General features: G+C 40.5%; 1 protein-coding gene across 20 annotated transcripts in view; it reads left to right on the top strand.

The window, feature by feature from the left end:
* The first annotated feature begins 259 nt into the window (after positions 1 to 259).
* Positions 260 to 25,101, top strand: part of ANKS1B (ankyrin repeat and sterile alpha motif domain containing 1B) — a 1,216,905-nt gene continuing 1,192,063 nt past the window's right edge. For 4 of the 20 annotated variants that reach the window (XM_008256937.4, XM_051846545.2, XM_051846540.2 and 1 more), the window contains exon 1: positions 276 to 980. In XM_008256937.4, the coding sequence (XP_008255159.1) occupies positions 847 to 980 (134 nt within the window). In that variant the 5' untranslated portion in view covers positions 276 to 846. Of the gene's footprint in view, positions 981 to 25,101 lie in introns of all 20 variants that reach the window. The other 16 variants (XM_051846553.2, XM_051846549.2, XM_051846548.2 and 13 more) reach the window with 10 other exon arrangements.

Here is a 25,101-nt window from a genome sequence, read left to right as displayed (position 1 = left end):
CTCCTCCAAGGAGACTGGAAGAGGGAGGGTCCCCGCCCACGAAAACCAAGAGAATCTCGTGCCGCCGCCCCGCCCCTCGCCCGGCCTCCTCCGCCCGCCCCCGCCCCGCCCCCCCCGCCCACCTCGGTTCGGACCGCGGGCCGCACCTGCCCGCGCGCGCACACGCCCCCCGCGCCGGGCCTCGCAGCCGCCGCCGCCGCCGCCGCCGCCCTCGGCACGCGCCCGCCGCGGCGCGCCCGCACCGCCCTGCCTCGGCGCGGGCCAAGGCCGCCTGAGCTGCCGCTGCCACTACCGCCGCCGCGCTCCTCCCCGCTGTGGGCCGCGGACGCCGCCGCCGCCGCCGCCGCGTAACCGCCGAGCTGGCCCGCGCGGACGCTGAGGCGAGCCCGGGCCGGGCGTGAGGGAGCAGGGGCTGCTGCCGCCGCCGCGGGCGTTCGCTGCGCTCCGGCGGGGACTATCTCCGCCTCCTGCTCGGCCGCCTGAGTCCTCACCGTCCTCCCCCCTCCCCGCTCCTCAAAAGCACCCCCGGCCCCCACACCCTCACGCCCCACCCGCGGGGACAAGGCCTCGGGAATTCAGGGGAGTGGCTGTGGGGGCGCGTCGCGGCTCCCAGCTCGGCCAGCCCCTCTTCCAAGACATGGTCTGATCCCCATTGTAGAAGCTGCGCCCCGAAGAGGAGGAGAGAGTGGTGTGCCCGGCTTGGGGCTGCAGGCATCTCTTCGTGCTGAAGCTCTTGCATTATTTTGGGGTGGGGCGGGGAGGGCCCAGGATTTTGGGGAGTGGGGGTGGGCGGGGGAAGAGGACCCGAGGAGGGGAAGGACTCTGTGAGGGAGCCGGTCAGAGACTATGGGGAAGGACCAGGAGCTGCTGGAGGCTGCTCGCACTGGAAATGTGGCTCTGGTGGAGAAACTCCTGTCTGGCAGGAAAGGAGGGATCCTGGGCGGTGGATCCGGACCCCTGCCCCTGTCTAATCTGCTAAGGTAAGGATGGGCTCCAGGTCCGGGGATGGCACACCTCGTTGTGCTTTGTGATGGATCCGTCCTCCCCACGGTTATTGCACCTGCTGGCTGCCAGCAATTCATTCTTAAATTAGGTAGGAAAACAGACTGTTGTATGGAGAGGAGGCATGAGCCTCCCAGTCAGGTTGGTGCCTTAGATTCTTTGAGTAATTTTAAAATAGCCTTCCATCAATGCGTCAGTCAGCTACTTTTCTCTGAGCTGTGGTGCAGAACTTGTGCAGGTGCGAGTGTGGCTTGAAGAAAATCGGTGTTCCACCTGCTTTCCATCAGTGTTTATTGCAATCTTATTTGCAGCTTCGAAGCCAGCCTTTTTTGTCTATAGTTAAATGAAATTGGCAAAGGAGCTATTGCGTGCATGCAATTACCCTGCAAAAGCCAAAGTCTTGGGCTGCTGCTCCCTTCTCTTGCAGAGGGCTTTTGCTGTGCTGTGGGTTATGATCCCCCCAGATGAAGAGAGTGAGCCTTGTGATGAGATGTCATCAGGACAGGGTGTGTGTGAAACTTGATAAGGCTGATTAGGCAGCCCCAGCAGTACTTGCAGATGCCTGGTCCAAGCGGAATGAAACTTGGTCATTTTATCTCGGGATGAAGGATGCCCGTTTGGGATAGTGTGTGTGGAATACGGTAGAGGCCTTCTCATGTGAAGATGTTGCAGGTGAGATGAATGTCAGTTGGAGAATGTTTCTAAGATGACATTTTAAAAAATGTCAAGGTCTTTATTCAACAGCTAGTACCTTAGAAATAGCAGGGTTGATTTGCATAATGGAGAAACTATTAAAAGTTGAATTGGTGGACAAATGAAATCAGCTGGGAGTGAGAAAGCCTGGCGAGTATTCACTGGATAAAATTTAAGGAAAGCTCTTTAGTTTCTAGAATCATGGCTCTTCAATTTGTCCTGGATATTTTTGGAGTCGTCAATCATCATTCATATCTTCACTTCAAAATGTCTCTTAGGCAACCCAACTATTCTTATGAAAATTTTAAAAAGCTCAAGTGATTTTTTCCTTGGTTTCTAAAAACTTCCATGCTACTCTTTTGTGGTTAATACAAACTTTTGGGTGATAACATTGTGTTCTTTGTAAGTTCTCAACGGTTTTAGTGGTCAATGAAATTCATTATAATACTGGCTAAAGAGAAAATGAGAAGTGCACATTATAGTGAAATGCATTTAGTTGGAAAATAGTTGGTGAGATTTAAAAAAAAACCCTATAGGTTAATATATACTCGTTGACAGTGCCATTGTATTGGAATGACAGTTCATTTCAGAATAATGAATATTTATGGGACATTTTCCCAATAGGTTGTAGAATGATGACTCCTTTGCGTACTGTCTTGTTGAATACTTTTACTTTCAAACACAAATAGATACTGTGCTTATTTCAGATTGAAGCTTAAATAAGTGCTCTTTGCCACAGGTTATTTACATAAAAGCGAATCTAGTTACAGTTTTAAGTTAGAGGTGAAATAAGGATTTTTGCTAGTGCATCCATCAGTGATAAAAATAACTGGCTGGAAATCTATATGCTGAAAGAGGTTTCTCAAATAATCAAATAACGAATTCCTTTGGAAATGTTTTGAGAATTTCAGCTAATTTCAGAGAAGACTGTCTGCAACAGAACTCGAAGGCAAACATCTTTTAAATAGTCCTGCCCCAGTTGTGTCATTAAAAAGGAAAGAATAGATATCAAATGTTAGTGGTAGAATGCCAACTATTTAATTAATGCTGGTAAACCTAAGTACCAAAATTGTGACCCACAGGGTTTAATGTTGATAAACACTAAACAGAGTAGTAGAATTGTGACCCAGGATGTGCATCTTGAATGAGAGGTTTTCTTTTTTGCTGGTTTGTCAGAGGTAGCAGTAGTAGCTCTGCAACAAGAAAACATTGAAGCAAAAAAATACAACTGCCAAGTTGTAAAAATCACAAAAGCACTAACCTTTAAACTTGAATTTATTTATCTCATACTGAATCAACAACTAAAACGGTGTCTTTGGAGAAAATGAGAATTCTTGGAGTGATCCTTTGCATATAATGAAATTTCTAAGCAGGCACACTTTTTTCAGTGTTCATTTCATTTCACAAATGATTGTCCTTAGAAGTTTATTTACAGGATAATGGAAAATGTACGCCCCTGCCAAACATAATGACACTTTGACATTCTTTGATATTTTGGTATGAATTGTGGAAGAAGTTTGACATGTTTTCCCTCTTGCTTTATGACTTGTGTAATAATAGTGTCAGACTCTGCTACATCCTTGCCTGTATCATCTCATTCAGTTCTTATATTGACCTTAAGAAGTCAATCTTCATTTCACAGATGAAGGACTAAAGAAATAGGAAGATTAAGAATTTGCCCAAAGTCACATAATTAGTAATGGCAAAGATGTGAAATTCTGTGATTCAAATTTGCCTCACCATGTCTTCAGTCTTACTAATTGAATTCATTTTATTCATTTTATTAAGGCACATGTACTGTTGAGATAATCCAACATGAACTTTTTTTTTTTTGCTATGAGTAATGTCATTTAAAAATCCTTAAATTTTGTAATTTTTTGTTTTTAATTAAAATATCTCATAATTTTCAGGGTTTACTGGATAAGGAGCTTTCTGAAGATGTTTTTGATGACTTATTATCTACTAAGAAACAGTAGCTTTGTGATGGAATCAGGGTGATGTTGAAAGTTTCAACAAAAGAATGTCCTTGAATAAATACAAAAACTACTTTAAGCCTCACTGTCCTTTTCAATAGAGTGGAAATAGTACCTATTATATAAGGTTGTTGCAAGAATTAAAGGAGATATAATGAATGCAAAACCTTTAGCACATAGGTGTTCATCATTAGTGTTGTTTCTCATGTAACTCTAAAGCACTTAACTATTTCTTAAGGCCTTAATTACTAAAGGACTGGGAGTAAATTTAAATTTCCTTAGTAAATGATGTATTAGAATAATAGAATCTTCAAATTGAAAGGAGCCTTTGATCCAGCTTCTCATCTAGTGCAGTATTTTTTCTGTGCCAACCTATCTGACCAGGTAGTTAGTTGACTTCTTTAAGTGCTCCACTGACTAGATCCATTCCATTTTTGGGAGAAACTCTGCTTCTTTAAAAAATTCTCTTTCTATTGTGCTGAAATCTACCTCCCTGTAACTTCCAGAAATTGGTGCTAGGTGGCTTTTTGGATCAATGTAAAGTAGTCTAATTCATCTGCCAGGTGCATTAGCAGGAAGCAGCATCAGAGGCTGAGCAGCCAGGACTCAAGCTGGCACTTTGATAGTGGCATGCTGGCATGGCAAGCAGTGACTTAACCCACTGCACCACAATATCAGCCTCGGGACAGGATTTGCTTAGCCATGTAATAATGTTAGCTGTCACTGAGCATATTAATGCTTTCAGGTATTATTTTGCTCACTGACCTGTGAAGCCATGGTACCGCTAATCTGGTGCTTGTGAATGTGTTTGTTGCACTTAAGTTATTCCTGTTATGTTTCATCTTATTTGTTTTAGCCCATGTTTTTAATCTTCCTAAATATTTTAAATTCCTGAGTCTTTCAGCATATTAACTTCTCTGCATCATGTGTTGTTTTAATAAGAAATGTTTCTGTAACTGGAGTCTAAAACTGCATGATATATTCCCGAAGAACCTCTCTTGAGGTTATCATAAAAGTAGCAAGCTATATGCATGGTATTTCTCTGAACATTGAAGCCACTTAATAGAGCTATCAGCTACTTTTCTTCCTTATACTTGTGAAAATATTGTGAGGTATTTTATCCAATGCCTTCCTAAATTCATGTTATATTCTGTTTATGGCATTCCTTTGATCCACCACTCCAGTAGTGGTCTGTAAATTCCGCCCAAATCAGGCTACTTTGTTATACCTTCCACCTGGTAATGAACCACTGGTAATTCCTCATATTGGTGAGAATTCCGTTTACCCTACTGCGTCTAGATCTTCTAGGAATGGATACTTAGCACTCATGCAAAGCATCTGTGTGTGTCTCATGATCCCTGGAGCTTCGATAATCTCCTAACATTATTTGTTTATGTTTCCTCATTTGAAAATGATTTTCAGTATGGAAGATAGGAGCAAAATAGAAGCAGATTCTTAGTATTGCTAGACACCATAGAAAATCCTCTAGTGATCTGAAAGTTTTACTCTTGTTAGAGCTTACAGTTACATCAATAATCTATTGTATACCCATCTCTCCCTTTCTCAAACCTAGCTAAAAGAGACATTAACATCTTTACTGGACATGTATAAACTTTTATGTTTGTTTTCAGTTATACCAGCCTCTTTTATTATGAAAGAAGTCTGAACTCATCAGAATACTCAAATTGAGTTACCTCTTTCCTTTTCTTGCTCCAGATTACCTGTAAAATTACATTTTTACTTATATCCTTCACGAAGCAGCTAAAAAACCTATTTAAATCTCTTGCTTTGGGACAGTTACCTTTTGTTCTAAACAAAAATAATTTCCACTGAAAATGTATGTCCATTTTTTTTTTTTTTGCTGAATCTAGGGTTAAGGATTTTTTTATTCTAATAAGGCAATAAAAGTTTGTTAATGCTCCAAATATGTGATTTTCTTAATGTGTCAAGGAGTTGAGTACAACATAAGATATATTTAATAAATTCTTGAACATAAAATATCCAGTTCTTAAGACCCCTATGTGGAAAAAGTAGATTAATAAGAAGGGGGAATATAATCTTCTGGTCACCAAAGACATAAACCAGAAAGTTGATAAAAATTTTGAGATTCAGGATTCAGCTCATAAAGGTTTTGGTGATTGGCACAAGGAGATAAGAACTAGGAACAATTGCAATTTTCTTAACTATTTGGTCAATTGTGATTTTTGGGACCTGATGCCAAAAACTCACTCTCAGGGAAACTGCACTGGTTAAATGGAATAAATCACAAATAGAGTAGTTAAGCTACATGAACATATTATATCTATAAAAATAGTCATGTTGCAAGTGGGTTATCTATTTTAGATAGTAATGATGTTTGAAATGGTGATTGCACCATTATGTTCAGGGAGCTGTGTCTGCTGGAGTGAACAGTGCCAGCTGCATGATTGGGAGTAAGGAAAGAGGAGAGGGAATTTGGTATTGACCTCTTTCTCCACTGAGCAGGGATTTCAGCTCGCTCTCCAAAACTGAGAGGATGATAAATAGCAGTGAACCAGAATAGCAAGCCAGTGACTACTATTCAACCTATCCATTCCTTCTTTCTTTCTTTTTTTTTTTTTTTTTTGTTAAAGATTTATTTATTTGAATATCAGAGTTACAGGGAGAGAGGGAGAGGCAGAGAGAGGTGTCATCTATCCACTGGTTCACTCTCCATATGGCTGCATTGGCCAGGGCTGAACCAGATTGAAGCTAGGAGCCTCATCTGGATCTCCCACATGGGCCCAAGCACTTGGGCCATTCTCCGCTGCTTTTCCCAAGCCGGAGCTGGATTGGAACTGGAGCAGATGGGACATGAACTGGCACCCATATGGGATGCTGGTGTTGCAGGAGATGGCTTTACCCTCTGTGCCCCAATGATAGCTCCCAACCTTTCCATTCTTATACTGCACAATTCTTTCTTTCTTTTTTTTTTTTTTTTTAAAGATTTATTTTATTTATTTGAAAGAGTTACAGAGAGAGGAAGAGACAGAGAGGTCTTCCAACCGCTGGTTCACTCCCAAATTGGCCGCAATGGCTAGAGCTGTGCCAATCCAAAGCCAGGAGCCAGGAGCTTCTTCCAGGTCTCCCACATGGGTGTAGGGGCCCAAGCATTTGGGCCATCTTCTGCTGTTTTCCCAGGCCATAGCAGAGAGCTGGATCGGAAGAGGAGCAGCCGGGACTAGAACTGGTGCCTATTTGGGATGCTGGCGCTTTAGGCCAGGGCTTTAACCTGCCGCGCCACAGTGCTGGCCCCTGCACAGTTCTTAATGTTGTGTGCTTTCTTACCATTGATAGAAAGGTTGAGCAAGTCTTCACTGACATTAAAGCTGGAGTGTACAATATTCAGTGTGTTTCTTGACTTTAGCAATTGAACCTCTCAGGTTCTCAATTTGGTTAGTTCAATTATATACTGAAATCATTTCCTTAATTATGCATTTGGGGTAATTTTTGGAAAATTCTTTCAAGGAAACTATTATAGAACATTTACATTTTTCCTGATATTTAACCAGAAATGGAAGCCAACTGTAATGTAAATCAGGATTAGAAAAGACTAATTTCAGCCTCTGGAACCTGAAGGTAAGGTATTTAATGAATTTTAGTATCTTTGGTTTTCCATTTTGAACATATTGCAGAATGGTTTTAGTTAATTAAAATATGCTAAGTTTTGATTACTCATCATATGCTGATAATGAATACTTTGAAAAAATTGGGAAGACTCATCCTTGTTCCTGTTCTTTCCCATGTACGTGGTTGCATGATCATGTAAACTATGTAGGCAGACAGAGAAAATGCTGGTTAACAACACTGTGAATTTCCTTGTGTAACTAGAAACTCTCCTTAGAATCTGGTTTTCTTCTTTTTGCGTGAGTAAAATAGCAAATGAATTTTACATTTGTGTTATACTTAGGTGAGGCTTGGAATTGATTTTTGAGGGTGTATCAGAAAAATGTGGTCGAAAGATAAATTTTGTTTTCCTTGGTTTCTTTGCCTGTGTCCAGGAGTGTTCATCTCTGTATCTGTTTCTTATGACTAGTGTTTTCTTATTAAGTGACATGTCTTTATGGATCTGGTTATAAAATATAACTTCGATTTACTTGTGCTGTAGAGTTATTTGGATTCTGTTGTGAGAATGGCTTTATTTAAAATAGTTAATTACTTATTTCTTACAGTTAGTTTAAACAGTCTGCTTAGACTTGTTATTCCTTGATCAAATTGGATCAAATCTTGACTGATGGATTTGGGCATAAGCAGCCAGCCTCATTTCCTGCTGCCTGGTTAATATTTCTGATCTCCAGACCACATTTCCTTCAGTTCTCCCTGCTTGGTTCTCTTTTTGCCCATCGGCCCCCAAAAGCCTCTTCTCTTATCTAAATTACTACAGATTCTCCCTGGCTGTAGTTTCTGTGCCAGCTTTCCTCTCCTAAGAGGAAAATCTGTGTAAGGAGTTGAGGTGGGATGGCTTGAGGAAGAAGAATATTGGACCTTCAAGGAATGGATAAAGGTGAACATTTACCCTTCCTTCTTATAAGGCCGAAGCAGAGCTAGGGATTCAGCTGGATCCCTGAGAAGTGAGCTACTATGGGGCTAGTAAAGGAAAAGCCTTTTCTTTTGCTGCTTGTTTTGTCCCTAGAACTTTTATTTGGTTTATATATGCTCATCTTAGACAGGAACATATGGTAGATTATGTACTTATCTCCAGAAGTTATTCCTTAAACATTTATTATATAATCACAGGTGAAAAAGATATGGGATACAATTATATAACAACTGTAATATCTAATGTGGTTTGAAATTAAAATTCTTATAGATGTATTTTTTTCACTAAAAAATTTTCATGTTGCACATTGACTTCAGTATCTAGGTTATTCCATAATGTACAGGGAGAGGCATTTGAATGGCCCTTGGATCCCAATTAGCATTCTTCCACATTATGTTTTCCTTTTTTGTCTAAATTATTCTTAGTCACTTGGGGTTCTTGTTTGCTACCTCATTGCTAATCTGCAATTGAAATGTCTTGTGTATCATACAAATATGCTAAATATGTATTTAGTGTTTTGAATCTACAAAAAACCTGGAATATTTACTTACAGAATTCTGTTTTGTGTAGATAGTTTCCTGTTAGTGTGGAGACATGGGAATGAGTAGGTGTGTTTTAGGGGGAGCAGTGAGAATTATCCAGGGTTGTTCTTTGGCTTGGCAAACTCTAGTAGTGCAATAGTCTAGGACAGAATTGCTTCCTGTTGGGTTTCTTTTGATTATTGACCAATAGCTGACAGAAGGTTGATAGAAGACATAATCAGAAAAAAAGTGAAGAATCACAATGGTTAAACTATTTCTTAAAAGCTCTCATTGGTTTGTATCATCCTATGCATTATGGTGTCCTTAGATCAAACTTATTAATCAGTGACCCAAATACTATACAAGAAGCCCAGGAGTCAATCAGAATATTGTAAGGAACTGACAACTAATAGTAGTAATATCATATAATAACAACTAATAGTAATAACTAGTAATAACAAAGAATGATCATTTACTGTTATTTTTTAAATGTTTATTTTATTTATTTGAAAGTCAGAGTTTCAGAGAGAGAGGGAGAGACAGTTCTTCCATCCGCTGGTTTACTCCCCAGATGGTGGCATTTGCCGTGGCTGGGCCATGCTGAAGCTGGGAATGAGGAACTTCTTCTTAGTCTCCTGCATGGATGCAGGGGCCCACACATTTTGGTTGTCTTCTGATGCTTTTCTCAGGCCATTAGCAGGAAGCTGGATTGGAAGTGGAGCAGCTGGTACTTGAACTGGCACCTGTATGGGATGCTGACATTGCAGGTGGTGGCTTAACTTGCTATGTTACAACACTGGCCCCACTTACTTACTATTTTAACAAGTATTTGTGTATCTTATAGATTACCAAAATTGAATAAGATCAACTCTGCCTATCTCAAGTACAAGTAGAATAACGAGACAGATGTGTAACCAAAGAGCTAAAAGTATTGTGTAATATATACTACAATGGAATACTAGAAGCAAGGAGGAAGCCCCCTTCATTCTTCCTGGGAGGAGTATGCAGGGGAAACCTCAGGGTGGAGGTGATAGCTTAATCTTGTAGAATGAGTAGGCTTTCGCCATTATGACAAGTTGGGAAAAGGGCATTTGAGGCAAAAAGGACAGTATGTTCAATAACTATGAGAAAACAAATAATGTAATTTGGGGAATTATGAGTAGTTTGGTGTGGAAGTATGGAGACTGAAGGACTTTGTGTGTCTTCTTTCCCTAAGGAGTTTGAACTTTATCCTGAAACCCATAGAAATCCATTGACTTTCTCCCCCCATTTTTTACTGTGTTATTTATTCACTATAACAATAACATGACTGTGTTTCAAAAATTTGAATAAAAGATATAAAATCATCTCTGCTGCTATTATTAAAACAACCTTTTTTTCCCTAAACATATTTAATGTAGTTATCAGATGAAGCATACAATTTTGGGTCCTGAATTTTTTTCCTTTTTAAAAAATATTTATTTGTGTTACAGAGAGAGAGGGAGACAGATTCTCCACCCACTGGTTTATTTCCCAAATGCTGCAATGGCTGGGGCTGGAACAGGCTGAAGCCATGAACTTAGAACTCCATCCAGATCTCCCATGTGGACAACAAGGGTCCAAGCACCTGGACAATCATCTGCTGCTTTCCCAGGCACATCTGCAGGGAGCTAGATTGGAAGTGGAGCAGCTGATACTTGATCTGATGCTTATTTGTGGTGCTGGCATTTCAGCTGGCTGTTTAACCTGCTGTTAACAGTATATCATAAATTTTTTTCAGTGTTACCCTGATCATAATACTTTCAATGGCATCATAGTATTACATCTAATGCCGAATTATCATAGATCTTCTCCATGAGAAGAATCACCTGTCATTACCAGACGCATTTTCTGAGACCCTCAGATCCCTGTTATCTAATCATTCTCTTGGTGCTAGATATTTGGATGTTTTTAAAACTTATTTATTATTAGTACAAGTAATGTTATGAGCATTATCATACAAACCACCTTTTCCATGAAATTGCATTTTTTAAAGATTTATTTATTTATTTGAAAGGCAGAATTACAGAGAAGCAGAGGCAGAGAGAGAGAGACAGACAGACAGACAGAGGTAGGTCTTCCATACTCTGCTTCACTTCCCAAATGACCACAACAGCAGGAGCTGGGTCTATCCAAAGCCAGGAGCTAGGAGCTTCCTATAGGTCTCCCACATGGGTGCAGGGGCCCAAGGACTTGGGCCATCTTCTATTGCCTTCCCGGGCTGTAGCAGAGAGCTGGATCGGAAATGGAGCAGCCGGGACTAGAACTTGTGCCTTATGGGATGCCAGCACTGCAGGCGGTGGCTTTATCCACTATGCCACAGTGCTGGCCCTGAAATTGCATTCTTAGGATATATATCAGGAAATAGAATTGCTAGTATTATGTGTCTCAGATATTATATTAACCACTCCACTTGCCTTATATCCAATCTCTACAACAATCCTAAATATCCTTATTACTAATGCCATTTTTAATTTATGAGACAAGAGGTCAGAAAATCTGTATAACTTGCCTAAAGTTACAAAGCTGGTAAATAACAGAGCCAGGATTGAAATTCAGGTATTTCTGGTTGCAAATCTTTCTATTCTGCTATATTGCTTCCTAGTTTGGTAGGAGTCAATGCCTGTCCCAGTTTAAAATGTGAAGATTCTCATGCATTTCTCATATGTAGATAGAATGTACATTTTCTACATAATTATATAGTAACATATTTCTCTTCCTACATGATCTTCAATTTGGTTTGTGCCTATTATACAGTTTCACAGTATGGATAGTATTTTGCTTTAAGTTTGTTTCTTGATAGCACATGAACAGTAAAGTTGATATAGAACAACTTCCACAACTTGTTGGAGGAGTTGCTAAAGAACCCCAAAACTAGAATTGTTTGCTTGATATGCAGAAAGCCACTTGCTGATATCAGGATGGTGGCAGAATGGAGGTGTTTATGGCGAAGCACAGAGCAAGGAACCAGGCTACTGTCACTTAATTCTTGAACTACCTGTGGGGTTATGGGTAAAGTATCTCACTGATCAAAGTTGGGACCAAGAGATAGGTTTGCAGTGTTCATGGCCCTTCTTCGATTGGTTAGCGGTATCGTGTTCTTTAGGGAATGTTGATGAAGTCTTCCTGGGCTTCAGTCAGTTTGGAGGCTACATGCAGGTGACAGTTACTTTTTGCTTTGTGTCTGGAGTCCCTGGAAAAGAAACCCCTTGAGACAAGACAGAACATTGAAATGTTATTTATAGGGAAATAAATCACTTTTAGAAGCCAGTAATTAGAACCTTGTAGGACCAGTGAATGGGGACCTTGTATGACGAGCTGGCTATACCATTCTCTCAGTTCAGTGAATTAGTTTTAGTAAGTGGTTGATTTGCAATCATAAAAGCGGAGCGGCCGGCGCCGCGGCTCACTAGGCTAATCCTCTGCCTTGTGGCGCCAGCACACTGGGTTCTAGTCCCAGTCGGGATGCCGGATTCTGTCCCGGTTGCCCCTCTTCCAGGCCAGCTCTCTGCTGTGGCCCGGGAGTGCAGTGGAGGATGTCCCAAGTGCTTGGGCCCTGCGCCCCATGGGAGACCAGGATAAGTAACTGGCTCCTGCCATCGGATCAGCCAGGTGCGCCGGCCGTAGCGCGGTGGCCATTGAAAGGTGAACCAACGGCAAAAAGGAAGACCTTTCTCTCTCACTGTCCACTCTGCTTTTCAAAAAAAAAAAAAAAAAAAAAAAAAAAGGGCGGAGCAAGGAAACTTCGTAAAGAAAGGAATCTGGGAAACTGGAACATGATGCTATCTAGCATCTGCATTCAAGGCAATGTAATAGGGGCTTGATGTGCACCCAAACAACTTTTTCTGCCATTGTATTTTTTCATGAACTTTTTGAAGTGCTCTTGTACACACATTTACAACTATATACAAATATTGAAAACCCTGAATTTGTAATGATACCTCTAATTCCAGTCCAGCCTCACAGGGCTGGAGTTCATTCTAGATTCTCCCTTCCTCATTTGTAACTTCCTTTGTCCATCTGCAGTCTAGCTTCTGTTATCTATGTACATCTACTTATTTGATAAAGACTGCCTGTGTGTGGCCAGTGGTTTACTTCACCACCAACCCCTCCCTCTGTTGTCCTCCTTGCCCCTCTCAGGCTACCCTATCTTAGGCTATTATCTGCAGAGGAACCCTTTCCCCCTTCCCATGCTCCCTTTGCATTTACGGGGGGATAATCTTCATCCTGGAGAGGCTCCACCTGTCCCTACACTGGGTCACTCTTCCATGTGGACACCCTCTCACTCTTTTTGGACTCTGACACCTATGCCAGGATGTTCCCCTCTGCCTCCACCACACCCTTTTCACTGTACTTGGGTTCTAACCCTCTTTAGAATGCCAATCCTTCATAGGAATGCCTTCTGACTTAGGCTCTGACCTGCCAAACTAGGCTGCCCAAGTATGGACATCCTCTCACCATGGCTTGGGTGCTCTCATTCCTCCACAGTAGACCACTGCAGTTTCCTCCTCCTCCTCCTTTTTTTTTTTTTTTTTTTGGACAGGCAGAGTTAGAGATAGAGGCAGAGAGAGAGGTCTTCCTTCCGTTGGTTCGCCCCCAAAATGGCCGCTATGGCTGGTGTGCTGATCTGAAGCCAGGAGCCAGGTGTTTTCTCCTGGTCTCCTTTGCGGGTGCAGGTGCAGGGCCCAAGCACTTGTGCCACCCTCCACTGTCTTCCTGGGCCACAGCAGAGAGCTGGACTGGAAGAGGAGCAACCGGGACAGAACTGGCGCCCCTACCGGGACTGGAACTCGAGGTGCCGGCACTGCAGGCGGAGGATTAGCCTAGTGAGCTGTGGCGCCAGCCATTCCTTTTTTTTTTCTGAAGTGGATGTCTACCTTTCTCTGCCTTGCTTAATGGCTTCAGGGATGGATTTTTTCAGGAAGAGAAGAGAAATGAGGGAGAAATTTCTGTAGTGGGAGAGGAAGTGGAAGAGGGTAATAGCCACTGTTTATCTATGATGATGATGACAATAATATCTTGCCAAGTCAGCAATGCCTGTACCTTGTGTTGGAAGAAAATCAGACCATGGGCAATTAATAATTATAGATAAGGTGAAAATTATAACCAAAGCCCTGGTATTGTACAGCAGTTCTCCTGGATGCTATTTCTTCTTGCATTTCGGGGAGATGATGATAATTTTTTAAGCTTGTCAGCACTTTGCATTTTTAATGTGTCTTTCTTTCATATATATATTGTTATGGACATGTAGTAGTTCTCCAGATTGACAGAAAAATCTTTATGTATTTTTAGGTCTGTTTAGCAGAAGGTCTTTATGTTAATTGTCAGCAACGTAAATTCTCAAGAATTTCAGTGAGATGATGATAATGCAGAAAAGAGTTACAAATGCACTGAGATAGTAACTGTCATTCACAGAGGAAGTTGAGTTTGCAGAATTTGATAAGAGACTAGGATTCTAACAAGTAGGGTTTTCTTGTTATATGATATTCCCACAATGATTTTTAAAATGTCATATGAACATTATGTCAGGAAATTGACCAAGTATATTTTAAAAGATGGTAAATCTGCACAGGTCTTATGAAAATTATTGCTCCAAATGAACCAGGACAGTAAGTAATTCATACAGAGACTTTTACCAGGAATCTATAATTCCTGGAAACATACCCAAGCTAAGAAACTTCCAGGAAACTCTTCAGTAAACCTTTGCCATAGCTGTAAATACCATCATTATCTGTAAAAAATGATAAAAATAGTTGGTGATATTACAGAAATAATTCATTGCAGTTATTTTCTACACTTTAAAAGACCATTCAGCTTTCATGTCAAATTCAGGAAAATGTGAAGAGGTAGTATTATCAATTGCTGCTCTCCTTTTGTAGGATTGGGAGAGCAAGCTCAGTGGGAAGATGGTCAAAATTCTAGTTTTGCTCTCTAAGAAAGGAAATAAACAGGCCTGGACTTAAAAATGGCATACTTAATGTACAGAAAAAATTTCTGTACATTTTCTGAAGAAATTTTCTGAAGAAATCATGATTTTTACTCTTTTTTATAACTTTTTTGTTTTCATATCATCAATACCTCTAATAAAAATACACAACCTTTTCATTGTGTTCAATAGTGTTTTACCTTGGCTTTCTGTTTCTATTGAGATCTTGAACATTCACAGAAATGACTCTTAACTTTGCCATTTGTGGCATTCACCAGTTGAACAAGGGACCATGCAACAAACTCATCCTATCTGTTCCATATTACCATTAAAAAGCTCTCCCAATCTCTTGTATTTAGGGATTGACAGATATTTATTTTCTCAGCAATCCAATCCATGTTATCATCATTTCTCTGATGGAAAGAAGGAATCTATGATCTTCCTTGGAAGTCTTGCTCACTTGTTCTTCAAAGAGAAATGGAAGTTCAAAAGACTGGAGAAGTCTCATATAGTCAAGGAAAAGTTAAACTTCTAGGCCATCGCGAAAACCAGGAATCAAGGCAGTAAAGATGATGATAGGGAAGTGGGTGAGTGGAAGAATGGGATCTTGTAGCATTAACTAGGCTGCTGGGTCTCTTTCAGTCCGACTTCATGATTTGGGGGTGTGGGAAAGGAGGCAAATCTCATAAGAGGGGCATGTGGAAAAGTTTCTTAACTATTTTGTGCATTTCTTCAGTGAATACGCTCAAAACAGTAGTCTTTCTCCACCTTGTGTTTTACACTTCCTCTCTGTTATTTTCTTTGTTTCTTTAAAGAACCAACACATTATGTGTAAAATCAGGCACCTTATCCAAGGTGAAGTGGTCTTAGAAACAATGTCATAATTGCAAAGGAGCTTCCAATACTAAAGTCACTTAAAATGATTGCCCTTCTCTTTCCCCTAGTTATTTTCTGTGACCATTATTTGGGGTCCATGGTTATTATTATTTTTAATATGTATCTGTTTTAAATCAGGGAGAAAACCCTTGTGTACCTTTAGTTGACTCTGGGCTCTGACCTGCATTGAGAACATAATCTAGAGTTCATACAGATTCAGACACAGTCCAAGGTTTCCTTTTTTCCTTTCTAGTTGTTAATGTTTCTAGGCTCCCTGATTCACTTTCCTGATTTCCTTCCTTAAAAGTTCAACTGTTTTCCCTCAGCTTGGTTGTGTCAGCTTTTGCTGGTAAATGCCATAGTTAGGAAACTAGAAAATGATCTGTGACTCAGAGGAAACACAAAGGTAGGTGGCAAAAGGAGAGGAAGGTTAAGAGAAAGAGGTATGGTTTGGTCATAGTTTTCTCAAGGTAATTTATGGGAATAAATCAGTTAAATACTTATGTGGGCAGGTTGTCTGTCTTGGAAGCATATCAGGGAACCTTGCCCTGGATAGATGGTTACAGCCTGGAAAAGGATAAAGTTTATCAACATTGATTCTCAGATTTCTGCCTTTGACTTTTAAAGCTTGTTACATGGATGAATTTGTGTTTTAAATTTGTGTCTTTGAACATTATTTCTAAACACCCATAAATGTGAATCTTAAATCTATATTCTACATTTATATTCCACATATTTTGCTCATATTTTAAATCTCCTGTTCTTTTTGCAAATAAAGTGCTCATTTTGGCTGTTTTCCAGATATGACAGTTGGTGGACATGCTTCAGTAGAGAAAAGGAAATTTTCCCTGCTTATCTACTCTCTCCCGTCTGCCCAAGATAGTGTGTCTGTCAATTGTGACCTGATTTTGAAATAATTTATTAAATAGAGGGATGCATGATGTTATTTAAAATTTTGGTATGACATTGAGTTTTAGTCCTTTATAATAAGCTTTTGACTAGATTCTCTGGGTGAGGTATGTTGCTCTTGGGATTTTAGTAATTTCTTAACTCCTTCAATGAATTTGGATTCTGTTCAGTGTCAAGTATGACTAATGCTTACTCAGGAAATTAAAACACTTGTTTGTTTAGAAGGTGAAGAAGACTAATTTTTTTTTGCCATGAAAACATTATTTTGGAAATATATTAATTTTATAGTTAGAATATATTATTAGCTTTGTGGACTGCTGGAGAAAAGTAGTAAGCAAATTTATTATTTTCATTAAGTATATTGATAAATGTCCATTTTATGCTGAAATTTAATATACGTGCAATAGATAGTAATGTAAGGGTTTAAATTTGTAATCTTTTCATCTGATGTTGAGAGAGAAGTCTAAACAAATTACATTTCTTTTGAAAAGCATGTTCCTGAGGGGCAGGGGCATTTGGTACAGCTGTTAATATGCCACTCTACATTCCTTATCAGGGTGTTTGGGTTTAAGTCCCAGGTCTGCTCCCAATTCTAGCTTCTTGCAAATGTGCATTCTGGGCAGCAAGTTGTGTAGTTGGGCCCTTGTCACCCACATGGAAGACCTAGATTGAGCTTCTAGCTCCCTTCAGCCTGGCCATTTCTGCTGCTGGGGGAATGAGAGAGGTGAGCTCTCTCATTCACTGTCTCTTTTTTCTCTCCCTTCCTTCCCCCACCCTCACCATTCTTCTACTTTCAAGTAAATAAAATAAATTATTAAAAAGCATGTTTATTCCAAATATGCAGCAGGCTATGCTTTTTGTTGCCATAAAATTATTTTGGGTTTAAAAAATTATTACTTTCCAAAATCTATCCTAAATTTATATCTCTAATCTTTTCCTTTCTCATACTCTAGATATATTTTTCCCAGTACCCTATTGAACATCTCCTCTTCAGTGGAGGTGTGAAACTCAAATGCTCATTATCTTTACCCATGGTTTTTCTTTGCTGGTTGTGTGGCTCCTTTGTGTTAGGGAACAGCAGTGTACCATTTATGTAAGCTAGAAACCCTAGAACATGCTTGACCTTTACTCATATCCATTCGTTGTCACCACCTCCAATTCCAGCCCTTCCAATCCATTCCTTCTTGTGCCATTATAGGAATCATTCTAAAACACATTACTCTTTGACTTAGAGATATATCAGTGGCTCTATTCTGCTTAAAAAATAAAGGACAAACTCTTTGGCATATCATTTCAGATCCTTTGTGATTTGGCTCCTTCCTTCCTGCCTCATTTTTTGAACAGTCTTTCTCTGCAACAGCATCCTCCAACCATACCTGATTCATGTCCCTGGCATTGTAAGCAGATACTGTAAACTCAGCTGTTATTACTCTCTGAATATCCATCTTTCCCTTTGTGCTCAGTGAAGCCCTGTTCAACCTTTCAGAGTCAACTCTGGCATAATCACATCTTCTAGGGGGCTGTGCCTGATCTCTATCTTCAGTGCTTGCCTAGCACTTTATATACATTTATCTCTATTATTAGCACTTGAAACCCCACATTCTAATTATTTGTAGATGTTTGCTTCCCCCTAGACCCCGAGTTCCTTCAAGCCTGAGATCTTGGCTTAATTATCTTTTGAAAAATTTTTTTTTTGATAGGCAGAGTGGACAGTGAGAGAGAGAGACAGAGAGAAAGGTCTTCCTTTACCATTGGTTCACCCTCCAATGGCCGCTGTGGCTGGCATGCTGCGGCCAGCGCACCGCGCTGATCTGAAGCCAGGAGCCAGGTGCTTCTCCTGGTCTCCCATGCGGGTGCAGGGCCCAAGCACTTGGGCCATCCTCCACTGTCCTCCCGGGCCACAGCAGAGAGCTGGCCTGGAAGAGGGGCAATCGGGACAGAATCCGGAGCCCCGACCGGGACTAGAACCTGGTGTGCTGGTGCCGCAGGCGGAGGATTAGCCTATTGAGCCACGGTGCCGGCGGCTTAATTATCTTTTAAGGTGCTCTACAAATGTTGTTATTTTATGCCTAGAACATGTAACTCATTCAGAAAGTTTTTTGTTGAAGAAATAATGACTGAGGAACAGAGCACATGCTAATGGCACTGGACTTGGACTATATCCTTTGAGATTAGTTGTTGATTGGTGACATAGCTTTAGTTAGCAACCTCAGTGCTGAGGAACAATTAAGTATAATTTGTGAGAGCGCTTATGTGCTAGACACTCTGCGTATTGCCATATATGTGCTAGTTTATGGGACAGTGAGGCCCAGAGAAATTTAATAACTTGACCAAGTAACTAACTTGACTAAGTGACAAGAGGTGGATTTGAAAACCAGGATTACCTGACTCAAAAGCCTGTGTTTTGTCTTCAGTGCTGAAAAATTATCAGAGAACAAAGGAGGAAAAAACACTTTACAACAATGTAATATTACTTCTAGGATAAAGGCAAATTGGGAACCATAACTTCTAGTTTGCACTATGGATTCCAGAAATGTCTCGATCTTTTGGGAGGGGCAGTGGTAAGTTCATGTTCTTAGTAACTTCTAGTACATGAAGCAGTGAATGAAGATCTGATAAAGTGGAGGGAGCTAAAGACAATGAAGCAAAGAGAGAAGAAAGGGTTATGAGATAATTTTGCTCAGTACATCTATATCAGATTTGGGTAAAAGAGAAAGCTAGTGTTCATTGAACATCTAGTATATAGGGTCGTATGTATAAATATATCATCTTATCATTTCTCACCACAGATTTCTAGGGTAAATATTTTCCCCCATTTGCATTTGGTTAAAATCCCATATATACTTCAGCTGTAAAAGAGATTAAACATCTTGCTGCAGACCATGTAGACAGCACCTGATGGAGACTGCATTCAAACCTTGCTCTGTGTGACTCCATCTTATAAGAAATTATGATAATCTTTTTTTTTTTAATTTATTTGACAGAGTTAGACAGAGACAAAGAGGTCTTCCTTCCATTGGTTCACCTCCCAAAATGGGCGCTATGGCTGGAGCTACACTGATTTGAAGCCAGGAACCAGGTGCTTCCTCCTGGTCTCCCATGCAGGTGCAGGGGCCCAAGCACCTGGGCCATCCACCACTGTCCTCCTGGGCCACAGCAGAGAGCTGGACTGGAAGAGGAGCAACTGGGACTAGAACCCGGCGCCCATATGGGATGCTGGTGCCGCAGGTGGAGGATTAACCAAGTGAGCCACAATGCTAGCCCCAAGAAATCATGATAATCTTAATTGCAGCATCTGATATCTGTGTGCAGCTGCAAAAGAAAGAAAGCATCACGGTGCTGGTGTTTGGTACTCCAATTAGGATGCCTTGTGGACACCTGCCTCCCGTATTGGCATACCTGAGTTTAAGTTCTTGCTCTGCTGCTGATCCTAACTTCCTGCTCATGTGCACCCCTGGAGGGCAGTAGATAGTGGATCAGGTAGTTGGATCCCTGCCATCCACATGGGAGACTTAGACTGAGTTTCTGCTCCTGACTTTGACTTGCCCAGTGTGGAATGTTGTGGGTATCTTGGGAGTGAACCACTGGATGGGAAATTCTCCTTCTCTATATGTGGCAGGTATCTTGGGAGTGAACCATTGGTTGGGAAATCATTTTCTCCACCTCTCTTTCAAACAAACAAACAAGGATTAAGAAAATCATGGTGTATTAACCAGGTGCTATACAGGAGTAAAATCAATCCAATCAAGTGGATTCTTTGTGTAGGCTGTATTGGTAATTATTATTTTTATACTTTTAAAGGGATAATGAATGTGATATGGTTATGATCTCTTTTCTTTGGAACCCTGCCTGGCTGCTCTAAAATTGAGAGATGTAGCAATTAGGATGGCATTAAAACTATTTAACAACTGATAAGGCACAAGCATTGACCAATCAAAGGGATGCTGGCTGTAAACACATGGAGAAACTATATGGTGTGTTTTAGTCCAGCATCAAGCCTGAGCTGTGCACAGACTAATAGTTCTGTTTAGAAACTTCGTTATTTGTGATACTGAGAAGCAAAGATTTTTCAACCTGAATTGTATTGTCAAATTATTCTACCACCCAGATTAATTTGTTACATATATGCTAAACCAATTAGCATTTATAGTGAGAATGACATTTAAGAAAGATGAAAGGAGATGTAGTAGGATAATGAAGCTCTCATTTACATGATGTACCACCTTGCCTAAGACCCCACCCCCCAAAAGAACTTGCTTGGTATTTGGTTTCTCATTCATCCATCTGCTTGTTAATTTGCTCATTCCTTTATCCAGCATAATTTTGAGACTTCTGTCAATTCTGAGGAAGGAATTTATTTCTCTAAAAACTTTTCCAGCTATAGAATAGGAATTGATGGTAATGAGTCTAACTATGAATTATTTACATATCTATATACTAAGCTGTCAGCTATTTAAGTCTAGGGTCTATGTATTTTCTTTTTTTAATCCCCCACCTCTTATGCCTGGCACAGTACTTCAACAAATATTTTGGTGGCTGAATGAAAGAGCTCTAAGATCCAGAATCTATCCAGTTTAAATATATGTTCTTTGCAGCTCAAGCCTGCAGGATATTGGTTCATGTATTCCTCCAGTGACCATATAATGAACTCTTAAAACACGTGGATTGTTGTTCTGGAGACAGGCAGCCGTGCCCTTAGGTGACTCAAGAAAGATGAGATGAAATGCCGGGACTCCAAAGTTAGACAGGAAAAAGCCTTTTAAAAGTTGCTCTGATGTGCAGTGTCAAACTATATTGTCACCCTGGGGTGTTGGGAGCAAGACGTGATTAAGATTAGTCAGGCTGTGATGGAGACCAGACTGTAAAGATCCACGTCCAGGAAACAAGGGATTAAAGTCGCCCCATTTTCCATGGTGAGAAATAAGCCCACTGAGTTTTGGAACTGCACAGAGGCCAACAGTATCTTAGGTGTCAGATGTCAGGAAGAACTAAGGATCTGAGGATCAGTCTATCATAGCATTGCTGGGAAAAAAGCAAGTTTCAATTGTCTAGGCAGACAAAGTGCTGGGAACACAGAAGGTCGGAGAGAGTGAGCTTGAGCCAAAGGTAGGCTCTACCTGATTCTTATCTATCTATAGGTCTTACAATATGAGTGAAGTAGCTTTTGAGTCAGATTTCTCCACCTTGGCGCTGTTGACATTTGGACCAGATAATTCTTTGCTGGGAGTGGGGCAGGGCTGTCATTTGCATTGTAAGATTGCAGCATCCCTACCCTATATCCATTAGATGCCATAAGACATTGTTGTGTCCCCTGGGACATAAAATTGCTTCCAGTGGAGAACCATTGCTTTAGAGGTATATCAATCAAGTGACTATGCTTGGCTAAAGGAATGGTGAAGGGAATAGTGATTAAAAGTGCTCTGTAAATGTAACATCGTTTCATATGAATTTCAGAAGGAATCAGGACCCAAAGTAATCTAATTGTGACCAAAGGTCAGCTGAGGTGAAATAAATACCAAGAAGCAGCGGCCTTTGCATTTGCCAATGTGAAGTACCCATAGTGAAAATGTTGAACTATTTCAGTTGTAGTGGAGAAATAGTATTTGGAGAAAGCAGATTAGAATTGCTATAGTTAGGTACAATGTGGAAGAACTTTGAAGGTCAGTTATGTTTAATTATCCTGGAATTAGGATTTGACTAAGTCTGAATTTAGCCAGAAATACATGTTGAAAGAGTTCCTGATTTAAGATTTACTTTTATTATTTTTTCCTATGTATTTCATTCTTAAAGGTAATATAGAAAAGGAAATCCTTAAATTAAAAATACTTAGGTTTGGGGCAGCACCGTGGCTCACTTGGTTAATCCTCAGCCTGCGGCACTGGCATCCCCAGTAGGCGCCAGTTCTAGTCCTGGTTGCTCCTCTTCTAGTCCAGCTGTCTGCTGTGGCCCGGGAGGGCAGTAGAGGATGGCCCAGGTGCTTGGGCCCCTGCACCCTCATGGGAGACCAGGAGGAAGCACCTGGCTCCTGGCTTTGGATCAGCGCAGCGCCGGCCTTGGTGGCCATTTGGGGAGTGAACCAATGGAAGGAAGACCTCTGTCTCTGTCTCTGTCTCTCTCTCTCTCTCACTATCTATAACACTTATCTGTCAAATAAAAAAAAGAAAAAAATACTTAGGTTTTGTGAAATTTTGAGTATTTTATCCTGCTTACCCAGTATTTCTTCACACCCACTGAGCAAATCTCTGATGTTGTAGTACTATTGGGAAAAGCAGTGATTTTGGTATTTCTAAAAGTGTATTTTGTTCATAGTTGGGTTGTCATAATGCATGGTAGTTTCATCAGGACTTTTCATGCTGCTTTTATTGCTTAAATAAACAAACAAAGTCTCCCTTAAACTCCCTATTACATTTACCAGAGCAGCTGTTCCAAACCTTTTCCACTCTCCATAAATTCCATTTCTACTGTAGTAACTCTCAGCAGATAACCTGGCTCCTTATTTAATTGAGGCATGAGCTTTTCAGAATTTTCTCCTTTGTATCTCTCTGCCTATGTTTCTGTTCCTTTATCTCTGCCTGCATTACTGCCCGAGTGCTAATACTCCTCCTAAGAGGAATCTCTGTGCCTGTGCTCCTGATTACATAGCCTGCCTTCTCCTCCAAGCCTGCATTAACTCTCCTTTAATTTCCTTCTTGCATTTTCATTCGAATCTTTCCTCTGTATTCCTGCCCAGGTTTTTCTTTTTCTTTAACAATCAATAAGGCAAAAACAAACAAACAAAAAAATCCAAAGCTCTCCTTGACCTTAGTGTGTTTTACAAATCCTTCTCCCACTTACCTTAGGCTTTTTCTTTTCCACTTCACCACTAGATTATTTGAAAAAATAAAAGAACCAATACACACTGCTTTATGACTTTCTCCTTTATCGTTTATATTCATATGCTATTGAAACAGATCTCTTAAACTTCTCTTTAGCTTCCTAAACACCAAATGGTGTGTTTCCCATATCCTCATCTCTTTATGTGTTTTCAGCAACGTTTGACTTTTTTTTTAAAACCTTCTCTTCCCTTGATCTTTGTGACTTAATACTAACTCACATTTACTTCTGTTTTTATCGTTACTCTTCCTTTGGACTCTGGTAGAGTCTTTTTCCTAATTTAGGCACTTTATTTCATGGAATAGTTCTTCTTTGCCCCCCCCCCCCCTTTTTTTTTTAAATCTGCTCTGACAGTTGGGAGAGAATCTTTGCATAAGCATCTTTCCAATCTATATCCCTCCCCTGACCTTTTTCTTGAACTTCACCTTTGTGTTTCCAACATTGGATATCTGCTTTATTATTATGTTGTTACTTGGAACTCACCTTTTCTAAGCCCATATGGAGGGAGGTTCTTTTTAAATACAATACACGTGTACTCTCCTTGTGTGCACCCTCAAATCTCACTGAAATGGTAGTATATTACTTTAAAAAGTATTAATTTATAGTGTCAAAGAGACTGGGGTAGCATATAAGGGAGCAGAACACATTTTTGGAAGATGACAAATAAAAGGAAGTGTGGTAACTGACTATGCAGAGAGAAAGAAATTACATCTGAAGTGCCCATAGGACAAGAACTGATGAAAAGCAAACCTTTGTAGAGACTCACAGTTGGAAGCTCTTGGTATCACAGAAGCGGTGGGTAAAATACAGAGCAGAAAATGGAAGTCAATTGAATGTACAAGAACCTTTCCATCACTCAGATAGTATTCTGTACTATTGGAAACTGAGTGACAATTTTATTTACCATCTGAAAAAAGTGGAGATAATTGAAGAATATTTCCAAAAACTCTTAAAGATTTCTTTAGAATAATAAGATATTGTGCCCTTAAAACAAGAGCAGATGCTATGAAAAAGGAACTGTGAGAACAAGAAATAAACTTGTAAATTTAAAATCTATTGTTAAAAAATATAAAAACAATTAGAGGAGTTTGGAGATAACATTGAAAAAATTTCCTAGACAACAGATCAACAACAATAACATCTGAAACAAAATAATGAAAAAATAAATCCAACAGGTAGAACAGAGGAAAGAAAAGTATAGTACAGGCCGGCGCCGCGGCTCAATAGGCTAATCCTCCACCTGAGGCGCTGGCACACCAGGTTCTAGTCCCGGTCAGGGCGCCGGATTCTATCCCGGGCGCCCCTCTTCCAGGCCAGCTCTCTGCTGTGGCCCAGGAGTGCAGTGGAGGATGGCCCAAGTGCTTGGGCCCTGCACCCGCATGGGAGACCGGGAGGAAGCACCTGGCTCCTGCCATCGGATCAGCGCGGTGCGCTGGCCGCAGCGTGCCAGTCGTGGCGGCCATTGGAGGGTGAACCAACGGCAAAAGGAAGACCTTTCTCTCTCTCACTGTCCACTCTGCCTGTCAAAAAAAAAAAAAAAAAAAAGATATAAGCTTTCAATTGAGCGTTTAAAAAAAGTATAGTACAAATTCAGCATTTTCAGGATTTGATTCACAGAGATTCGTTCCAAGTGTGAGTCTATGTATATAAGCCCTTTTGATATTGCCCTGGGACATTCAATCTGGATATGGTAACGTGATTTAATTTGATCTGATGGGTTGTATACAACTTGACACAACAACAAAACATTTT

The sequence above is a fragment of the Oryctolagus cuniculus genome, chromosome 11 (genome assembly GCF_964237555.1).
Source record: "Oryctolagus cuniculus chromosome 11, mOryCun1.1, whole genome shotgun sequence".
NCBI lineage: Eukaryota > Metazoa > Chordata > Mammalia > Lagomorpha > Leporidae > Oryctolagus > Oryctolagus cuniculus.
This window is presented reverse-complemented; position numbering and strand designations above follow the sequence as displayed.